This window comes from Camelina sativa, chromosome 10 (genome assembly GCF_000633955.1).
Source record: "Camelina sativa cultivar DH55 chromosome 10, Cs, whole genome shotgun sequence".
NCBI lineage: Eukaryota > Viridiplantae > Streptophyta > Magnoliopsida > Brassicales > Brassicaceae > Camelina > Camelina sativa.
Window position 1 is genome coordinate 4,536,063 of NC_025694.1, and position 21,296 is coordinate 4,557,358.

At 38.4% G+C, this 21,296-nt stretch overlaps 4 protein-coding genes and 1 pseudogene across 6 annotated transcripts in view; 3 read left to right on the plus strand and 2 right to left on the minus strand.

The window, feature by feature from the left end:
• Nucleotides 1-5,805, minus strand: part of LOC104720041 (DDB1- and CUL4-associated factor homolog 1-like) — a 9,345-nt gene extending 3,540 nt beyond the window's left edge. Inside the window, exons 1-12 of the mRNA XM_010438013.2 lie at nucleotides 5,369-5,805; nucleotides 5,206-5,281; nucleotides 5,002-5,118; nucleotides 4,753-4,913; nucleotides 3,899-4,643; nucleotides 3,706-3,794; nucleotides 3,212-3,614; nucleotides 2,525-3,088; nucleotides 2,270-2,452; nucleotides 1,726-2,169; nucleotides 1,497-1,607; nucleotides 16-1,345 (exon numbers count right to left, since the gene is read on the minus strand). Of these exons, the coding sequence (XP_010436315.1) occupies nucleotides 16-1,345; nucleotides 1,497-1,607; nucleotides 1,726-2,169; nucleotides 2,270-2,452; nucleotides 2,525-3,088; nucleotides 3,212-3,614; nucleotides 3,706-3,794; nucleotides 3,899-4,643; nucleotides 4,753-4,913; nucleotides 5,002-5,118; nucleotides 5,206-5,281; nucleotides 5,369-5,658 (4,513 nt within the window). The 5' untranslated portion in view covers nucleotides 5,659-5,805. The remainder of the gene's footprint in view (nucleotides 1-15; nucleotides 1,346-1,496; nucleotides 1,608-1,725; nucleotides 2,170-2,269; nucleotides 2,453-2,524; nucleotides 3,089-3,211; nucleotides 3,615-3,705; nucleotides 3,795-3,898; nucleotides 4,644-4,752; nucleotides 4,914-5,001; nucleotides 5,119-5,205; nucleotides 5,282-5,368) is intronic.
• On the plus strand, nucleotides 5,927-7,676 carry LOC104717077 (annotated as a pseudogene).
• Nucleotides 8,261-10,456, minus strand: LOC104717078 (glucan endo-1,3-beta-glucosidase 5-like). The gene is made up of 2 exons (XM_010434599.2): nucleotides 9,714-10,456; nucleotides 8,261-9,517 (listed from the first exon to the last, which is right to left on the minus strand). The coding sequence occupies exons 1-2, from the start codon at nucleotides 10,055-10,057 to the stop codon at nucleotides 8,407-8,409; spliced, it is 1,455 nt and encodes a 484-aa protein (XP_010432901.1). The 5' UTR covers nucleotides 10,058-10,456; the 3' UTR covers nucleotides 8,261-8,406.
• On the plus strand, nucleotides 14,451-16,229 carry LOC104717079. 2 transcript variants are annotated; one of them, XM_010434600.1, is made up of 4 exons: nucleotides 14,451-14,588; nucleotides 14,703-14,827; nucleotides 15,409-15,623; nucleotides 15,740-16,229. In XM_010434600.1, exons 2-4 carry the CDS (start codon nucleotides 14,738-14,740, stop codon nucleotides 16,020-16,022), a joined length of 588 nt encoding a protein of 195 aa, XP_010432902.1. In that variant the 5' UTR covers nucleotides 14,451-14,588; nucleotides 14,703-14,737; the 3' UTR covers nucleotides 16,023-16,229. The 2 variants fall into 2 exon arrangements, with proteins under 2 accessions (XP_010432902.1, XP_010432903.1); XM_010434601.1 differs by having other exon boundaries at nucleotides 14,464-14,588; nucleotides 14,691-14,827.
• On the plus strand, nucleotides 16,579-21,251 carry LOC104717081 (protein arginine N-methyltransferase 1.5-like). 2 transcript variants are annotated; one of them, XM_010434603.2, is made up of 23 exons: nucleotides 16,579-16,785; nucleotides 16,903-17,020; nucleotides 17,113-17,222; nucleotides 17,353-17,442; nucleotides 17,578-17,643; nucleotides 17,868-17,947; nucleotides 18,035-18,110; nucleotides 18,207-18,293; nucleotides 18,402-18,462; nucleotides 18,615-18,706; nucleotides 18,812-18,847; nucleotides 18,974-19,042; nucleotides 19,254-19,322; nucleotides 19,420-19,473; nucleotides 19,568-19,642; nucleotides 19,741-19,833; nucleotides 19,917-20,020; nucleotides 20,117-20,165; nucleotides 20,248-20,334; nucleotides 20,451-20,556; nucleotides 20,664-20,751; nucleotides 20,847-20,940; nucleotides 21,036-21,251. In XM_010434603.2, the coding sequence occupies exons 1-23, from the start codon at nucleotides 16,645-16,647 to the stop codon at nucleotides 21,117-21,119; spliced, it is 1,929 nt and encodes a 642-aa protein (XP_010432905.1). In that variant the 5' UTR covers nucleotides 16,579-16,644; the 3' UTR covers nucleotides 21,120-21,251. The 2 variants fall into 2 exon arrangements, with proteins under 2 accessions (XP_010432905.1, XP_010432906.1); XM_010434604.2 differs by having other exon boundaries at nucleotides 18,621-18,706.

The window sequence follows — 21,296 nt, forward strand, 5'->3', positions numbered from 1 at the left end:
CTATATGATTAGTACCTCCAAGAAGTGCAATGCATGTAAAGAGAGCAGTCTCATCCCGGAAAGATCTCCAAGATTTGAATCTGCTGAAAACAAATTGACGATCCCTGCGATTACCATGGACTCCACTGTAGAAACTTTGAAGCTCACGGGTACCAAGACGGCCAGTGATGTTTTGTGGAGCTTCCAGTAATCTTTTAGGATCAGGACAGACATGCGGATGTAGGAGAGACACAGGGGGAAGAGTTGTGATTGGAGCCAGGCACTGCCTGTGTTGGTGCTTCAAATACTGAACCACAAGGGAGTCTAGTGATAACCGTTCTGGATTGGAAGGCTGGGGATCATTCGGAAATTTTAGCTGAGAAGCAGGTGTCATCTGGCCCAGTCTGGAGCTCCCAGATTGGTTGGCATCTAAAGCTGAAGTTGGTGTTAGCAAACCTGAGCCATCCACAATGGATGAGTTTCTACGTAAGGAAGCCGTGGTTGGACAAGCTGGAGATCGTGGTCCTAACTCGACCAAATTGATTCTTTTAACTGGAACTGACATCTCTGGGTCTCTAAGCTCAGACAATTTCCGTTTTCTCGGAAAGGAAACCGGGGTCTTAAATTGAGCATCGGCGTCAAGGTCGTTCTTGAAAACTAATTCCGCAGCAGTTTCTGATGTGTCTGCCCCAGCAGGATCTAAATTCGAACTACTATTTATTCTCTGTGTAGACTGAGGTTGAGCGTCATGGGAGAAAGATTGCTTTCGTGACTGCAAACTAAAGCTAGGGGAGAAAGTCAACTGCTTCTTCTTTGCAGATGGAGCTGTGTCACCTCTTGAACTAGGATCTTCATCACGTGCATTGATCTTGGGTATGCTGGGGAAAAATCCACCGTTAGCACGGCCTGAGGGCCATTGTTGTTGTCCTACTGGTGTGGGCATCTCCTGTGTTGAGGAAGCCAAATGTTTCTTCTTGGCAGATAGAGCCGCATTACATCTAGAATTAGGATCTTCTTCATGTGCACAGACTTTGGGTTTGCTGGTGAAAAATCCACTGTTAGCACGGCCAGAGGGCCATTGTTCCTGAGCTAGCGGCGTAGACATCTCCTGCGTAGAGGAATATGCAATAGACGAAGGGGAAGCCAATGAAGGTAGAGGAGTTAATTGAGCCTCTTTTAACAGAGCTGAAGCAGTTTCACCAAGACCTGATGCCTGGAGGTGCTCATGGATAAGGAGCAAAAGCTCCTTAGAATCATAAGTTATAGGCGTTGCTGCTGCAATGGCAGCTCTTTCAATACGCCTCAGTGTTGGAGTAGCAGCATCACTGGCTGTTAGTGTAGTCGCATGCCCTGAATTTGTCACTATCTGTAAACACATATAAAACGAAAATTAAACATGTCTGCAAAACTTCAACAGAGAAACAAGGAATGAAATAAACACTAATTACTTACGAAGCACAAAAAGAATCCCATAGCGACACATTAAACAAGAAAAATAAATCAATATAGATGATTACCCCTATTAGCTCAAGCGCCACCTGAGCAAGTTCAGCTTGCCATCTGCCCTGATCTGTGCCACTTGACTGACCACCTGAATCCCGAATTAGTTCTGATAAACTCTTTCCAACCTATAACCAAGCTTGGAAAGTCAGAATCTATCACCAAGGATGCCTGCTCAACTTCATCAGATGTATCTCACATATGAAAGAGGATAAAGATAACCGGGAATGAAAATTGCTATTCTACCTCAAGTTTAGTCAGTATTTGTGCAATTGTATCATCTCTAGCTAGACCAAGAAGTACCCTGCAAGCCAGTGCTCGTAGACAATCTGGGGTAGCAGGGGGATTCACATATATTCTGGGCTGAAGAAGTTTTAAAAGAATTTTTATACCATCATTCCCACGAACAGCTTCACGGGCTTGACGATAAACCTGCTCCAACTTGGCAGCAAGGCCAGCAGAACCAGTTCCTGCTCCTAAGAAAATTCTTCGATCCCCAACCAAACCTGAAGACGCTGGTGGAACAGGAGTTTGCGGAGCATTACCAGTGGACAGAGTACCTAGAGAACCATCACGGGCAGTGGCTTCACCGGGAACAGGTTGATGATTTTGTGCAAGCGGTGGCTTATTGCTTAATGATGGTGGTGGGCACACCAGATTGATTAGGACATTTAGTGCAGGCTGTATGATCTTCAATCACAAAGAAAACATGAAGAAGGCAAGTATCAATGCGAAGCAGAAGAAGCAAGACAAAACCTATGTGAATGATGGATAGAAGTGGACTGCTGACCTCAGGGTCTACTATGCTGTTGGAAATATTTGTTGCATCCAGAATGACAGCAATGCCAGCACGATTGTTGCTGAGTGTGGCATGCGCAATTGCTTTGCGGCCATCAGGTATTGATGTAACTATGTGAAGAACACCAAAAGCATACTGAAGTAGATCATGCAGATAACGATCTACTGGTGGAGTCTGCGCATGTGACCATAAAGTTAATACATGGTAGACAACAAAGTACATGAGGAGAGTAAAATGCTACATTACCTGACATAGTTCTAACATGGTAACATGTCCAGAGGAGGCCAAGAAGTTATTGACAGCAGGCCACTGAGTTCTCACAAAGGTCGGACCCAACTTCCTATCCTTCTGTAACTGAAGGAAGATGGCATCAACAGCTTCATTGCTGATGTCAAGGGGCTTATAGGCTGCCCTTATATTAGGAACATTTCGTCCACCGCCTCGGCTACTTCTGCTAGGACGGATTGAATCAACAAGCAACAGAAGATGAGCTCTAAAATATTGGCGCAAAGCAAAACAGGTGTGAAAAGCCATCTGTTTCTCTGAGGACGTCATGACTTCCGGAGCAGATCGGTCAGAATTAGCACCAGTTCTAACTGAGGCTGCATTTCTAAGAATTGCAAGGAGTTTCTGCAAACTATCATGAGCATCAAATGCATCTAAAATGGCTCTAAAGACAAATGCAGCAGCAAAGAATAAAGCTGAATTTTTCCTGGCTTGATCCTGGGAACAGTCGAGAAGTTCGATAGCTAATTTAACAACTTGATGTACGAGATCCGATGGAAGTGCACAAACACGCTCCATTATACCCTGAGAAAATTTGAAGGTAAGAACAAGCAGGATTTATACTACTTCAGCGATTGTCAGACTTCTGATAGATGAAGGTGAACAAAAATAGCAATAGAAGTCGTAGAAATTTGCTGTTTTAATTACCTGAAGAGAGCCAATGGTGTATAAGCAAGATGAGAGACCATAAAAGGTCTCAGAGACCCTTGGAACAGCAAGCAATTTTTGTATGCCACCCCGGTCAACAAACATCGCAGCAAACTTCCGGTGAGCAGCCAAAGCGCAAATTAACTTCATGACATCAGGTAACAAAGGAGACACGGTAGAACTGTCATCAAATTGGGATGTACGTTCCAGCAGCATAATGCATACATCAACACCTTTTTCATGGAGTACAGGCCCAAGAACCTCGACATATTCTCCCAGTATCTCAAGGCACTGGATGCAATATCTTTCTTGTAACTTAGCCAACGATTCGATATCTGGAACTGAAACTTCACTAACATCCGCAATTTCTGTAGTCTGATCAGATGTGACAGAAGTAGGATTTCTGCCACCAACCAAATAGCAGAGTGTAAGTCCAGATATAAATAATTGATAAAGAGCAGTATTAATATCCACGACACCATAGCATGACTGACCTTGAAACCTCAGCGGCATCTATGACTGTAATAGCTGCTCGAGTAGCAGCAGACACAGCAGCTTCTTCACTGCCAGTAGACTTGAATTCCTAAATAATTTAAAAGAAAGACGATCAATATAAATATCAGTACCTTAGAGCTTCAATTAGGAAATGAAATCACTAACAGCTAATCAAAAAAGAAAAACACATGCCTCCAAAGCAGCAGTTTTAACAAGCTCTGCTGCAGCATCACCAGCTGCTTTAGCTGCCTCATCAGGAGCATGGGCAGCTCTAGCTTCGGTTTCAGCAGCTCCAACTGCTCTCTTTACTAGATCAGTTATATTTTTGGTTCCTATAATGCAACCTTGAAAGCACTCATCACCCTCCTCTCTCTCTATCTCCATCATACCAGACGTCATTTTCCCCAGACATATGGTCACATCTTCTGCATTTCTGCTATCTGAAGATTTTGATAGATCCTTATCTCTGACAACTAGACGACCTGATCTAGGAGACGCCAAGAAAACTTCTGTATCAGTTGCACCTTCATTAACCCTTCCTCTCCCCCTTGATTTTGATCTGTTAAGTCTGTGTCTTGAAGGGTCATCTCTTCCACTGTTGTCATCTACAGGTTTCATTTTACAATCAACAACACCTGAAACATTAAATCTCTCTCTGCCATCGGTTTCAAATTCGCCATCAGACCGTACATCAGATTGTCCCATCTCTCTGCCAGAATCCATCTCAAGAACATGGTCACCTTCAACTGTATCCACAACCTTACGCACCCTACTTCGACCTTCTTCTTTTGTTTTTAAGGACACGTGCTTAGTCTCAGTTGTGTGAAGGGCATCTCTACGGCTTGTGCTTGGCTCTCCAATAACTCGTACTCGAAGATAATGCATAAGCTTAGCAGATAGTCCTGATGTCAAAACGTCTTCAACTAATTGCCCACGACTTGCATGAGTCAGAAAAAAAAAAAGAAAAAAAATTAATATCAGCTGTGGGCGCCAAAACAATTGCAAAAATGGAAAGAGACAACAAGTTGGGAATGTTTAGTCAATACCTCACCAGAGAGAGAGCAAGAAGACCTGTAGAGTAAGTCTTTAACATTTCAGAATCTGAGGGTTCCTTCCTACCAGAGTCTTCACCAGGAAACTTGACTGCCTCTTCCATAACCCAATTTTTAAAGTTGTTGGTAACAGCATCGTCGAAAACATGAGGATACTGAAAAAACAGAATTGAGTCATGAGCCAACCAACGAACGAACGAACTAAACGTAAGGGTAGGTAGCAAGAAATTCGTAAACTTTTACCATCCAAGTAAGCGAACAGTTCATTAGCAACCTTGCAGAGGCTGCCTTTACCGCGGTTGAGTAAGTATTCTCAGATAGAAAAGTTGAGGATATCAATTCAAAAAACTCATCATTTTCCTGCCAAAATCAAGTAACCAAATCATAACAAGGAACCCACCCATGATTTTTTTTTTTTAAAAAGAACAATCTTTAAAAAAGACTTACTCGGATGAGATTACACAGCTTGCCACTGTTATGACTATTGCGAGCACTTAAGTACTGTCCAGTCTCCTCTAAGAACCTGCAGATACAAGTAAGCGTCCAAGCTAAAGAAAACTACAAAAATCAAGAAGAGAGAGACTGATAGCTGAGGTTAAAAGAGACATACGAAATAGACAAAAACTGAGACTCCTGAGATTCGAGGAGATGGCTAAGCTTGTGAAGATATTTCGGATTAGGGTTATTAGCAACGGAAGTAATCTTTTCCATAAGGTTCGTCGCCTCCACTATAAGTTCGTCATCTACACTCTGTTCTCCTCCTTCCTGTTGTCCTCCTCCTTCCCCAGGGTCAGCTTCCTCGGTATAATTCGCCAACTCTGTAATCGCCTCCGCCGCAAGAGCCGATTGTTCATCCTCGACCATCGGAATAGGGACTTCGGCATGCTCTTGTCCGTCCATAAATCTCCTCTCTTTTTTTTTCAGAAACGACGATCAATTCAGACGTTGGGATCGCGGATATTACTAGCTACCGGAAAAAAAAGAAAAAAAAAATTGAAAGGGGAAAACGAAAAAAAGCTTATAGTTGTGAAGAGAGAGTAAGAAACGCAGCAGAAGACGGAGGTGGCCGAGGTAGATGGAGACGACAAAGCTGAACCGACTCATACTAAATTATTACCCGACCCGTTTTCCACTAAACAAACCCTAGCCCATTGTTTTTAAGATTTGGGCCTATTATAGGCCCATATTTGTACTGTTATCGTTACGACGACGTTTTAGTATTCCGATTAGGAGGATCTTCATATCGCCGGCGACTGAACTTTTTCTGGAGATGGATGGAGGAGAAGCTTCAAACGAGTCTTCGTCTGGGAATCAGCTCGAGAACTGGACAGAGTAGGTTTCGCAATTCGATGTTAATTTGATTTCGCATAATCGAATCGATGAGGGAGTTGTTTGCTTGGTTTCAGACAGCAGGATCAGCTGAAGAAGAAGCTGATCGAGTACGATGACTTTACATGGAAGTTATCTTCATCAATGGAACTGCCTCAGGGATCGGAGATTCTTAAGTACGTTGGAGGTGTAGACATGAGCTTTTCCAAGGAAGATTCATCCGTCGCTTGCGCTTGTCTCGTTGTTCTCGAGCTACCTTCTCTGCGTGTAGTCCATCATGAGTTCTCTCTTCTCCGTCTTCATGTTCCTTATGTCCCTGGATTTCTGCCTTTCGTGAGGTCTCCGTCTCCTCGAGCAATGCTCTGTTGTTTTCATCTGCTTGACTTAAGAAGTATCTCAAATCCCAAAATTGGATTTTTTTTGTTTTGTCTTTTGTTCATGTTACAGGCTCCGGTTCTCTTGCAGATTCTGCAAAAGATGAGGGATGATAAGCATCCTTTCTATCCTCAGGTTTTGGTTTTATCTATAAATTTGCAATTGGCTACTCTTAAACCATTGCTTTTGAGTTGTCTTTTAAGATTTTGCTTTTTTATCTTCTAAAAGTTTCTTACTTTGTTGTTACAAAGGTACTGATGGTGGATGGAAATGGAATACTTCATCCACGAGGTATTAAACACGAACTTTCACTGTTTACCGTAGTTTTAAGTTGCATCTCAAGATCTGTAATTTATGGTGTTGGATGTAATTGTGTTCTAGGATTTGGCTTGGCGTGTCATTTAGGTGTTCTTGCTCACCTCCCTACCATTGGGGTCGGAAAGAACGTACATACTTCTCAGAAAATCTTTGGAACCGTTGTTACTTGTGTATATTGTGCCATCGGTTGTTTGCTTTTCCAATATGTGCATTTGATCATTAATGTTGAATATATGTTTTGTAACATATTCAGCTGCATCATGTGGATGGTCTGAATCAATCTGAGGTGAGACGGTCGCTTCAGCTCAAAGAAAACGAGCATGAGCAAGTTATCACTTTGATAGGGAACTCTGGATTTACGTGGGGAGTAGTAAGTGACTATTTGATGTCTATAATATGTCGTGTCTCTTTCTTTATACCGCGTTCTATTAGTAGTGATTAAATCACTTTATAAGTAAAGAAACTTCTCCATTGTGAATTTGATAGTGAATTTAATGGTCAAGTTTTAAAAATTACTTTCATCAGGGATTTCGTCTAACTCTGAGTTCTCTAAAGCCCATATACATTTCGGTTGGCCATCGCATATCACTTGATTCTGCTGTTGAAATTGTCAAGATGACCTGCAAGTACCGTGTTCCCGAACCTATTAGACAGGTAAGTGATGCATTTAGATATGCCAACAAACAGATAGTTATTTGTGAAAAGTGGACAGTAAGAGTCTTTAAGTATTAATACAGACTACTATATGCAGGCAGATATGAAATCAAGAGCTTATCTCCAGAATCATCAAACTGAGCCTGTTAAAAGAACCAGGACTGCGACGACCGGATCAGGTAGCTTCTGATGTTTCCTCCACCATTCTAACCCTTATCATATTGTTAAGTTCTGATAAGTAGCTCGCATGTCACTAGACTGAACCTTAATCTCTCGAATGAGGCATGGAACTCTCCAAAGTCTTTACTTCAATGGACAGATCATGTCACTGAAGATCCGCCCCAATTCTCTCCTTCATTTAACGCGCTGACTCGAGGATTGCTAGCTAAACCAAGATAATCAATGTTGTATCCAATACATTGGAATGTTCTTTACATACATGCCACAAGCTTAGTGTAAATAGAAAAGAGTAGGAAAGTGGTCCAGGGCCATGGTATTATCTTAAGTTGTTTGGGGACCTTTTGGGATATTGGGAGAGTTTGGGGGTTCTCCACAACAATTCCTGTGGTCTTTGGTTTGGTATTTCTCTTGTGGTTTACCGTCTGTAACTCGTTTCTCATTCAATAATAAAGTATAACTTTTCTCAATCTTAAGAGGCTGTTAATGATGAACATAATCTCAGCAGTGACACTTACCTCCTAGTGCCCTCTTTTGCAGCAAAACCTGCAGGGCTAATAAGGTTGTGTTGTTTGACGATATATGAAACCTTAGGTTTGGAGCCTTTTTGGTCATATGAGCTTTGATTAGTACAAGAGAGGCAAAAGAGAGACAGTGAACACCAAACTGCTATCCAGAAATAATAGATCAAACAAGAAAGACATAAATCTCACTGTATCTTTATGTTTCTCCATAAACACCAACCAAAGTTTCGCAAAGGAAATAATCAAACCCATCAAATTTTCTTCAACGTATTCACAGAACAATATACAGACACATCAAGAAGAGTAGCAACACTGCCCTTGGTCGTGTCAAAGGCATAATGGTACTTGCTTCACTAGAATCATCTGACTTGATCATTATCTTGAACTTGCAACTCCCAACAGAAGGATCCCTGTTAGTGATTATAGAGAGACCGGGGAACTTACACGCACTGTCGAGCTGATTACTTACCTGGTAATAGCTATTGAACGCATACGAAACATTCTGTGCTAAGTTCAAGCTACCACAAGAAGAGCCATATCCAAGACTAGTGCAGTCCGCATGATCACAAGCGTAGCTCACGCTTGGTCCCAATTGAGGATCTTGAAGATTAGCAGTTGGCGCAAGAATACACCACTTCTTTGCCAAATAGTGCACATCTTTTGCCGGGATAAGCCCGTTACCGGTACCAAGACTGAGCTGATACTTAGGGTGTCCATCAATGTAAAAAATTCCCCAGTGTCTTTCAAAGTTTCCAGGCTGAATGCTTTTGGCATCTTCATCAATAAGACTAAACAAGTAAGCATCCATTGCACCAGGTCTCATAGGTGTTCCTTTATTAGCCTTTTGACGGTTCATAAAACCTTGATTGTACCTCCTCGCATAGAGCATGTTTGCGTTCTTATCTCCATCTGTTGGCCACCCAACTTCCCCAACTATAATAGTCAAGTTCCCAAACCCATTCTTCTGCAACGACCACACAAGTGTATCGTAGTTTGCATCAAGAACATTGTCGTAGATTCTTCCATTGTCGTTTATAGGAGCACCTGTTCCATCAAAGAAAGCAAACTCCACAGGGAAATTGGGATCGTTGTAGAGACTGATGAAAGGGTAAATGTTGATGGTAAACGGTGCTTGGTTATCACTCAGAAACTTCACAATGTTTAACATGAGATCGCGGATTTCAGGCCTGAAGTCTCCATCAGAAGGGAGATTAGACGCACTTTGGTACACATCCGCGTTAAGCGGTACAGTGACTTTGACCTGAGTAGCTAAACCGGCTTTGATGATAGCTGATTGTATATTCTGAAGAGCAGGAAGAGTTATGCTCTCAAATGTTCCGTTGAATGCCTTTAGGAATGGCTCATTCCCAACTGCCACATACCTAAATAAAAACACACAAATCAACACATTTTGTAACTTCAATCTCAAAGAATCAAGACTATCTTCAAAGTTTCTATTTTTTTTTCTTTTTCCCTCATCAACTGTAATCAAAATCTAAAGAATGATCCTTTAGCCTAAAGTTCTTGATTAGAACAAACAAAGAGAATATGCTGTTTCAGTGAGATATAAGCACAAACCTGATATCGACGCCATTGGAGGAGACATGAGCAGAGACATTCTGAGAGACCCACCTCTCGGCGGCTGCAACGCTTCCGGCTATAGGAGCAAGCAAGTCGTTAGGGATTCCGACCATAACCTGAATCCCTGTCCGACTTAAAGCTTTGAGAATCGCGGAGTCGGCCTCGAAAAGTTTCACCTTTTGGATACCGTTTTCACGGAGAAGTCTCACAACCGTAGCTGGAGGTAGCGGATGCCTCGCCTGTGAGCCCCAGTTCACACCAATCCCTTCAACTTCAATTAACAAGCTTCCGTACAACAGAGTGATTACGAAAAAGACAGCAAAAACACCTTTGGACAACATCGGAACCAAGAGATGAATCGTAAACACCCTAAACCCAATAACCAGAAACCCAAAAATAAAACAGCAAAAGAATCTGAACTCTGTGGTTAAAACGAGCTCAGATGTATGAAACAGTGAAGTATGAAACTTCTGTTTGAAGAACACAGCTTTTTACCACAAATAATAGAAGAACACAGCTGAGTTTTTGGCTTTACTTCTCTCAATCAACCGAGTATCGAAAACATCAAATACAGTACTTGTAAGTTCTCTTATTAGGTGGATTTTGGAGAAGAAGGAAGAGAGAGTTGAAGAATTAAGATTGAAACATAAACGATACTTGGAGAGAATGTTTTGTTTTTTTCCTTGTTTTCAGACATGGAACATAAAACGAAAATGGCTTTTTTTATTGTCTGTCCCAATGTCTGAAAGGCGGTGTATGCTTTTTGATTGGTACCCCTAATCACACAAAAAAAATAAAATAAAATTAGCAGAATATTACGAATACGAAAAACAATAATTAAAATTTATTAAACACGACTAAAAAGAGAAACATTTAGGCCGCAAATAGTGATTAACAAACTGAACCAGCTGAATAGGTTAATAGTGATGGATTGAATAAAAATGAGCTGAACCATCAAAATAAGCTGAAAAAATTGAATGAGCTGAAGAAGCTGCAGAAAAATAAATTAGTATGTTAAATGGTGACCATTAAGTTGAATAGCTGAATACAAAAATATAATATTAATAATATCTCTATAATAGTATCTGAAATTATATATTTTAAATATAAGAAATATATTTTAAAAAAAAATAATATATTATTAGTTTTTATTTGGAAATAAATTTTTATTGCATAATATTATTACTAGAATATCTTTTATTCCTAACAAATAATTTTAAATTATTTAGTTTAATATTGAACATTAAATAATGTGAAAAAAAATTTGCAAACAAAAAATATATTAGATAGTGATGATTCGTTTGTTACATATTTCAAAATATAAATATATGTATAATAATTAAAAAATATAAATATTATTTTAAAAACTAATTTTTAAACTCACCATCTTTAACTTTCCTAGATTATCGAAATAACAATCTAGATTTCCACGTTTGTTTTGTTAATTGATATTTTTTTAAAAGCTAAAATATTAATTCAAATATGTAAATTGAGACAATGTAATTTTTTTTTTAAGTTTTCCATTTCATTCAATCTGTACATCTCCTATTTTATGGTTGAACAATTTTCAGCCAAAAAGTACTAGTTTTCAGCCATGGGATGGAACCCAATAAATTTAGGTTGAAAACATATTTATCTTAAATGGTGAGTGTTTGGTTGAACAATGTTGAAAAGGACGTTCAACTCATTCAACCAGATTGAAAAATACAACCATTTGCAGCCGTAATGTTTTTAGTTTACGTTAGGTGTTGTTGGTCTACTTCGTAGCTGTAGCTTCTTCACAATACCACTCAAAATCAAATCTACTTAATTTTATTATATGATACGGCTATCAATGATAATTTAAGAAAAAAATTCCTTAAAAGTTTTGAAAGTTAATGAATCATATATATAGACATAAATAACATCAATATCTGAAGATCTGGGTTTACCAACTTTGTTACAGTTATTATTATAATCAACAAGTGTGATCCTTTAGATTAAGTACTGCGAAATAAAAGATGGTTTGATGTGAGGCAGGGGCATGTGGGTGAGGTCAAGCAGAGGTGTCAAAAAAAAAAAAAAAAGAGGAGGGAATCTTTGAAAGATTGAGGAGCAGTGTTGTTCTGTGAGATGCTCTCAGAATTAAAGTTGAATGAAAATTAAATGTTTTGTTTTTTTCTTTTCTTTTTTGTGTGTGTGTGTGAACGGAACAGTGAAACAAGGGAATGTAAAGAGGTCGGCAGGTATGGTTGGTGTAGAACCATTTATTACTTCTCCCTCAAGCCGCTCTCTCGTTTCTCTCCTTACATTATTTTGTTGAGCCCATTCTCGGCCCATTTATAAGTTAATTAAAGAAAAAAACTTATACTAAAAGTCTAAAACTTAACAACATGTAGTCGTTTCTTTTGAGAAAAACTAGAGGTGGTCAACAATATTCTTGTTGGAAACCCATAAAACTTATAATGATCTGTTAGGGCATCTGCATTAGAATTGTTTTGGGTAAACTTAGAGTAAAAATATTATTAAAATAATATAAAATTATTAGTTTAGATTTTTTGTTTTTTTGACCAAAAACAAAAAAAAATCTTTTGTTTAAAAAGTTGGTTATTGGGAAAAAATGTTAAAGATTATAAGATTTAATAATATAATAATCTAAAATATATTATAATTTTAAAAACTTTTAAAAATAACATTTATATTAAAATTGAGTAAGGAAATAAAAACCAACACAAAATACAATTCCAAATTATTATGAAAGAAAATAACATGAAAGATATAAATGAAAAACACAAAAAAAACATATTAATTAATAAAAACACACAAACATTTTATTTAATTAATACAAAATTTAAAAACCTTATTAATAAAAAATTAAAAACACACAAACATTATTCCTACAAAAAAAAACACACAAACATTATTTTATTTCTCTTGCAAAATTCTCACCCACTTCGATGGTGCCACGTTGACAGAAGATCAGGCCTAAAACAGATCTTGCACAAGATCCATCTCCACTAATCTATTAAACCCTATTTTTAAATTGTTAAAAACATAGAGAGTGGTGATCGAATGCAGATGGCCTTATACTGTTAATGAAATCTTTCTTTTTTTGAGTTGTTAAGGATATTGTGAAATATTGAAGCACTAAACAACAAATCTAAAATGACTTGGATATCCACTCTGACTCAATCAATTTATAAGCTTTTCCACCTCAAGAAGGTAATGAATACACTTTTCCACGTTTTTATTAAATAGAACTCTGCATTGTCTTTTTACCCCCCCAAAGATCGATTGTCCAATGGTGGACATGCATTCACTGATTCTGCAATGACTTTAATTTCTTCTTTCTCAACAACAACATTATATTTCAGTCACACACAAACATAAAGTCTTTCGTCTTCCTCAACAACATTATATCAGTCACCCAACCACATGGCCACACATAAAAAAGTCTTTTTATTTCTTTGATCAGGTATAGTTTTCAATTCTTCTTACACGTGTAAGAGAACAAACCCTATTATTCAAGTCGATCGTGTAAAATTCAACAATCGAATCTTTATCCTTACATGATTAAATATAATGTATAAGCGAAAACAATAAAGACGTGACCTAAAGAGACGAGAAAGAATAAAAAGTATAAGAAGTATCGGTTGGACGTCGAGTCCGAATGCAAATACCGTATTCAATCTAACCAAATAAGTCAAACCAAAATCATTTTATCCACTCGGGTTCGTAGGTTTTAACTTTAAACTTGTATAATCTAAAGGTGAAAGTGGAAGAGCTGTCATCTTTTATGGGAGACAACAAAAAGCCCGTTTTGTAACCAGCCCCATCATAACTCGATAGACCTGGAATGATTAGATAGTGAAAAGATAAAGTGATATCGGGTTGATTATATTTCATTTGATATATTTGTGGTTGATTGTATAACTTAGGGAAGCATCATTACAATTAAATTTAATTTTCAAGGGAAAGTGATAAGGACATGTAAACCTCGAGGGTGTCGAAGAGGGCGTGGCCAATTTTGGTCTGTACATTGTAACTTTTGTGTGTGAGTCGCAATCGTTCACCGACCGGATAAACGCATCTAGCCTTCTGATTCCTTGGTATCGTTTCGTTTTTTTTTTGTATCTACTAACAAATATCTACCAACAAAAAAGCCCGTTTTGTAACCCATCATAACTCGATGATATACTTGGAATGATTAGATAGTGAAAAGAAGAAGTGATCGGGTTGGTTTGATTTGATTTGATTTATTTGTTGTTGATTATCTTACTTAGAGAATCATCAAATTTAATTAAAGGGAAAGTGATAAGGACAAGTAAAGCTCGAGGAGGGTGTAGAAGAAGAGAGTGTGGCCAAGTTTGGTCTGTATATTGTAACTTTTGTGTGTGATTCACGATCGTTCACCGACCGATAAACGCATCTAGCATTTCTGATTCCTTGCTATCGTTAAAAATAATAATTCATTTCTGATTATTGTCTTATTTTTTTCCGTAAAGATCTATATGTGGGAAGATAATCTATAAAAATAATAGAAATCTAATTCGAAAATACATTTAAATTTGATAAATTATACATCTCTATATTCAGAAAAAAGTAATATGATGACTGATGAGGAAGTAAATCTCTACATTTCATAAGATTTTATTTTAAAGATATACGTAACGCAAAAAAAAAAAAAAAAAAAAAAAAAANTAAATATCGAATCTTTTATTGTGAAGGTCAACAGAATCTTGAGAGAACCTAAAAAAAATAAGCAAGACTCGTCAACGCTAAACCAAATCAAAACAAAACAAACACCCAAACAAAAACCTTATCCTCCGATCTCTCTTTCTCTGTGAAGCCGCAACAAATCTCCCCATATTCATTTCAATCGTCGTCGTCTCGGTGAGTCTCCCTATACTTTTCTTTCGATTTTGACGTCTCTGTTTTTCTGTGTAGGGGGAAATCGAGAATTTTAATATCTTTTTTTTTTGTTGTGATCTTCGGATTATATATTAGGTTTAGATTTAGACGGAGGAGAAGAAGAGACAATTATGGCGGTTACTATGAAACATATGTCGTTGATCGTCTCTGCGTTTGGCGTTATCTCCTTTGTTTTGGGAGTCATCGCTGAGAACAAAAAGGTATTTAAAACCCAAAAAACAACTCAACAACCTTGAGAATCCTTCGTGTTCATAGTGTATTTTGATTTCATGTATGATTTTGGATGCTTTTGCTTGTTTTATCGAACGTGTAACTAAATGGCGCAAGTTAAGAACTTAACTGAGATTTTGGACTTGTCTATTTAGTATGAAACAGTGAATCTTTACCTCTTGGATTGCTTGTTTATTTAGGTTTCTTTTGGTTGATGTTACATTTGTTTTAGACTCAGTACAACATTTTTGGTTTTGCAGTGATCTTGTACAGTACTCTTTGTCACGGCTTCATGATTATTATATCTAATGATAGAGAAACTGATTGTTTTCGTCTTAACTTTGATGGTTTACTGAAACCATTAGCTATATTGTACTCTTCATTCACAATTGTGTGAGCTCATCACTGTCACTATCTCTGAGATCTCTCTCCTGGAGGATTGATGAATGTCAATATCTTTTCATATGGTCGGTTACAACATACTAGTGGTGGTATAGACCACTCGGCTTACTTATTCAATGTGTTATTGATTGTGTGATTTGTTTCTCTTCTTTTTCTGTTTTCTCCTTAGCCTGCATCTGGGACTCCAATAACTGGAAAGGGAGTAGTTATTTGCAAATATCCATCTGATCCGACTGTTGCTTTGGGATACCTCTCTGCTGCCTTTCTCCTTGCCTGCACTTTTGCTGGCTACAAATCCTTGTTCATCTCTTACAAGGGAAAGTCTGTTCCTAACTCTGCCTTGTTCAAAAGCACCAGCTTCTTTGTCTTCTTCAACATTGCTTTGTAAGCACTTCCTCTCTTTTTCAATCTCATTTTTATTTCACCAATACATCTTTGGTGGTGGTGTCTAATTTTGATTTTCCGGAGTTGTTTTTGTGGCCTATGGTTTTGTTTTGTAGGATAACATCTGGACTGGCCTTGTCTCTGTTGCTCTGGCCAACCATTACAGAGCATCTTCACTTGACCCGTAATGTTCACCGGAATCTAGAGACCAGCTGCCCCACGGCTAAGACCGGTCTGATTGGTGGAGGTGCCTTTGTGTCATTGGACTCGTGCCTTTTCTGGTTGGTTGCTCTGATGCTCGCTGATAACGCCCGTGAAGACCATTTTGATGAAGTTGAAAACAGAAACATCGATGGAAACTCTTCCTCCAGGGATGTTAATCTCAAGATTGATGCTTGAGTTGAGAGAATGGTATTGGGTAATAACAAAGGGCTTTCAATTTGTTTTTCTACTTGTTCTATTAGGAAATGATCATTCGTTTCTTCTGGTTTTTTACGACTTAAAAATGATTTGCTAAAATGTTATTGAATTCCATCCGAGCACCTCGATGCTTTGTGATTCTTAAGTTGTACATACCTACTCAGATTGAATAATCTTTTCGTTATATCTGTTGCTCTGACATAATTTTCTATGATATTATAACACTTTGAAATAACTCTATTCAACACAATTCTTTCGAAGACCATACCATATGCTCGGTAGCTTGAATTCAGGTGGGACACATTGATGGGCACTATCACAATCAACAAACTCCATGTTAGACTGAAGGTGCTCTTGTTAAAGAACCACAAAACCAATTAGACTGATCTTTTATATCAAAACCAATTTACGGTGGGATTTGTGGTAAAAAAACTGGGCCTAGGTATAGCATATCTGTAAAAGCCCATGAGAAAGCCCAAGATTAGTAAAATTAAACCCTGTGAAAAACCCTTTCTTCGTCTTTGTCGTCGTCGGCTCGAGAACAAAGATTCACTTCCTTTCAATTCCTTGTGAGCTCAATAGAGAGAAGAGAGACGAAGAGATGCCGCTCGGAGAGAGAGGAGGATGGGAAAGGAGTGAGTCCAGGTACTGCGGCGTTGAAACTGATTTCTCCGACGATGTTACATATCTCCTCAACTTCAACATTTCCACCGGCGGTTTTGACTATGTCCTCGCTCCTCTGGTTTGTTTCTTTCTTCCTCCTGAATCTCTCGTCCTTGCCTGTTGTTACTGTAGACATTGGCGATTCGAAATTTTATAACTTTAATGGAATAGAGTTTACCTCTTATTCTTACTGCAGATGAACCCTTCGTATAGGCCTAGCTTGGTGGAAGGAAATGGGGTAGATACTCAGGTTCTTCCAGTCTCTGGCTCTGACTTAGTCTTATCACCTTCTCAATGGAGCAGTCATGTTGTTGGTATGATTATCTTTGCTTTTTCCTTTGTGTGCTCTTGTGCTGGTTATGAACGATTGGTTTTCATATTAGTTGTAAATTTTTTCATTCTCTAGGAAAAATTAGTTCGTGGATTGATCTGGATTCTGAAGATGAGGTCTTGCGGATGGATTCAGAAACCACATTGAAGCAAGAAATAGCTTGGGCTACTCATCTCTCCTTACAGGTGCTTGTGCATCTAAATCTATGGATTTAACTCACAACTTATTTGTCTCTTTGTTTTCTTGGCTGCAAAGTGATTTTATTTGCAGTTTTAGAGGAGAGTTTCTGTTGCTAATGTCTGTTATATGTCACAGGCATGTCTTCTTCCCACCCCGAAAGGGAAATCGTGTGCCAATTACGCCAGATGTGTGAACCAGATCTTACAAGGACTGACTACCTTGCAGGTAATTTACAAATTTCTTGCTGTTGGTCTAGCTTTTATTTAACATGAGGCTTTTCTTTACAAGAGCACCTTCGGTGAAGCTCTAACATTTTATTGCTTTTTCTTTGTTTTGTTTATATGTCATTCCGCACTGAAGTTATGGTTGAGGGTTCCACTGGTGAAGTCTGATGGTGATTCAATGGATGATACCTCCGAGGGACCGGTAAGACGTAGGATCAAATATGATGCAAACTTAAGATTGTTCGTACTTTTTGTGCCTTCTCAGATTTCTTAGGGACTCTCTAGTGCAGAGCCTTTGGGATCACTTGATGTTGCCTGTGTTAATAGGCCTTTGAAACCTATAAATACAAATGAATGTTTCTATCTTTTCACGGTTTTGTAGGCTTTGTGTTAGGATCGCTCTAATATATACTCTCTTCTATGCAGAAGGACTCCTGGAAGCTGTGGAATTCGTTTCGTCTTCTTTGTGAGCATGACAGTAAGCTGTCTGTTGCTCTTGATGTTCTGTGAGTTGAGACTCTTGATCATTTTTGTTAATATGGACCCCAAATTCTTTTCCACTCTTCAAACATAACCCCATTTCCTTTATCTAGGAGTACGCTACCCTCTGAAACTTCACTAGGACGCTGGATGGGAGAGTCTGTGAGAGCAGCCATAGTAAGCACTGATGTAAGTGCCTGACTTTTTGCCGCAATTGTTGCAATTGTTTATAACTCGACTTTGAAGTCCTGTGAATCACAAAATGCTTCTAATTTGGGTTTGCAGTCTTTCCTAACAAATGCTCGGGGTTATCCTTGCTTGTCAAAACGCCACCAAAAGTTAATAGCAGGATTTTTTGATCATGCTGCCCAGGTAATAAACATCCCACCTTCAGTGATATTGAACACTAAATTCAAATCCTATTTTGATTCACAAGATCGATCTATTCCACTCAACTTGGGATTCAATCTTGTAATGCAGGTTGTAATTTCTGGAAAGTCTGTTCATAATCTTCAAAAGTCTCATGATTCTAATACGGAGGGTAATTTTTCTGTATAATCTCTTTTCCGCTAACAGTTAGCTTTTATCCTCTGGGCTTGTTTTCCGTAGCTCAGTCTTTCACGGGCATTGGTTATAATCATAGTAAATTCCAAGTTTTGAGCTAAATAGTTTATTACGGGCATTGTTTGTCAGGTACAGAGAAACATCCTCTGCGGACATATTTGGACTATGTTGCTTATCTGTTCCAAAAGATGGAACCACTTCCTGAGCAGGAACGCATCGAGGTTGTTTGTTCGATCCTTTTGTCTCAGTTCCTCTATGTTTTTTATCACTAGATGTAAGCAGGCAGATACAACTCAATTCTGACAGTTATAATACCCTTTTTACAGCTGGGCTACAGGGATTTTTTGCAGGCACCCCTTCAGGTTAGCCTCTTTCATAAATACTGAGTTCCGTCCGCTCATCAGAAATTCAGAATAATTTACCCTGAATGAAAATGTGCTATTCTTATTGTAAAGAGCCTCGACTGCTTTTTTTCTTAATGATTACAGCCTCTTATGGACAACCTCGAAGCTCAAACCTATGAGACGTTTGAGAGAGACTCTGTTAAATACATCCAAGTATGTTGCATATGCTAGTTTTTTTCGCCTTTCGCCTTACATCTTAAATCTTAACCCCTGTGGAGTTCCCCTCTCCTATTTCTGCTTTGGTTTGCAGAGGAGAGTGGCCTGATGGATGAATCATGTTGAACAATTAATTATTATACGAAGTATTAGCGTAGTTTGGTTTTTAAAACATGCTTTTAACTTTCGTTCATCTTTTTGTTGTTAGTATCAAAGAGCAGTTGAGAAAGCCTTGGTGGACAGGGTACCTGATGAAAAAGCATCCGAGTTGACTACTGTATGTCGCATGTTACGAAGTGGCAATTTCATTTTATAAGTTTTATTTCTGGTATACTTGTGAAATACTTCAGTAGGACTAAAGATTTAGTTTTTAGGTCTTGATGGTTGTGGGGGCAGGAAGAGGACCCCTTGTGAGGGCATCGTTACAGGTAACGTCCTGATGCGATTCCATGCTGATTACAAGGAGACTTTGAAATTCATTTGTCTCCTTAATCTATTGTGTTCATTGATTACCTTTCCCAGGCAGCTGAAGAAACTGGCCGGAAGTTGAAAGTTTATGCTGTGGAAAAGAATCCTAATGCAGTTGTAACACTCCATGTGAGTTGTCAGCACCGAGTTAATTTAACCTGTTAACCATGGCTAAATTTTAATCGTTATTTCTAATTAACGCAGAGTATTGTTATCCTTTATGACAGAATTTGGTTAAGATGGAAGGATGGCAAGACATTGTTACGATAATATCCTGTGACATGCGTTTTTGGAATGCTACTGAGCAAGCTGATATATTGGTCAGTATGTGCAGATTTTTGTAGCTAATACTCATGCCGACATAATAGAGTTCATCTAATTCTCGTTTGCCTCTTCTTTGCAGGTTAGCGAACTGCTGGGTTCTTTTGGAGACAATGAACTTTCTCCTGAGTGTCTCGATGGAGCTCAAAGGTTTTTGAAGCCAGACGGGATTTCAATACCATCCTCGTATGTGTACTCTTTGATCAGTTGAATTTCCATAATAAAGTCATCTTTTCTTTTGTTTCTCTAACTGGAGGAGGAACATCATCATTACTTTTTCAGGTATACAAGTTTCATACAGCCTGTGACAGCTTCGAAGCTTTACAATGACGTAGGTTCTTCTTCTATTTGCTATGTGCTCTTATTCACAAGAATTTTCAGATTAGCTTAAGAATTTTTCATCTATTTGGCAGGTTAAGGCTCATAAAGATCTTGCGCACTTTGAAACTGCTTATGTTGTCAAGCTGCATAGCGTAGCAAAACTTGCTCCTTCCCAAGATGTGAGTCTCTCTCTGTCTCCAGCATTGTCTAATAGCTTAAGGAGTTCTCTTTGCATACATTTATGGAAGTCGTGCTATCTCTCTATCTCAAAAGATTTGGTTTTGTTTTTAATTAGGTTTTCACATTTACTCACCCAAACTTCTCAACAAAATCCAATAACCAACGCTACAAGAAGCTTCAGTTCAATCTACCAAGCGACTCTGGCTCAGCTTTGGTGCATGGTACGCTTTTTTCTAGCCTTTTTTGCTCGTTAATGGGATTTTTCATCTACATTTTTCGTTATCTGAGACTAAATCTACTGCGATCATACATAACTCAACAAAAACAGGATTCGCTGGCTATTTTGATTCTGTCCTTTATAAAGATGTCCATCTTGGGATTGAGCCTACAACAGCAACACCAAACATGTTCAGCTGGTATGGCTTAATGTTTATAAAAGGTGTTTAACATTTGAAACAGTTGATTCGCTCTTTTCTATCGAATCTCTTACATAAACAGTTCCTTCTGGCAGGTTCCCAATCTTTTTCCCATTGAGGAAGCCTGTGGAACTTCACCCTGATACTCCATTAGAAGTACACTTTTGGAGATGTTGCGGTTCCTCAAAGGTAAAAAAAAGTTGAAACCATAAAGATTCCACACAACTAATTCTCTTTCTCTTTGTCTATAGAACTATTAGTGATCCTCTGATATTTGGTTTCAGGTTTGGTATGAATGGTCGGTGTCTTCACCTACTCCATCTCCGATGCATAACACCAATGGCCGTTCGTACTGGGTTGGCCTTTAGGATCAGAGAGATTTTGACTGATGATGAAGAAGTTATGTAATCTTATTGTGCTGTATTTTTATGCCACAAGAAAGACCAAAGTTTACGAGTGAATCAAATCTCTTTTGACCTTATTAATGTTGGTACTTTTTTTCATTGCATTTTTAATACAGAGTTATCTCCAATACACACGCCTGT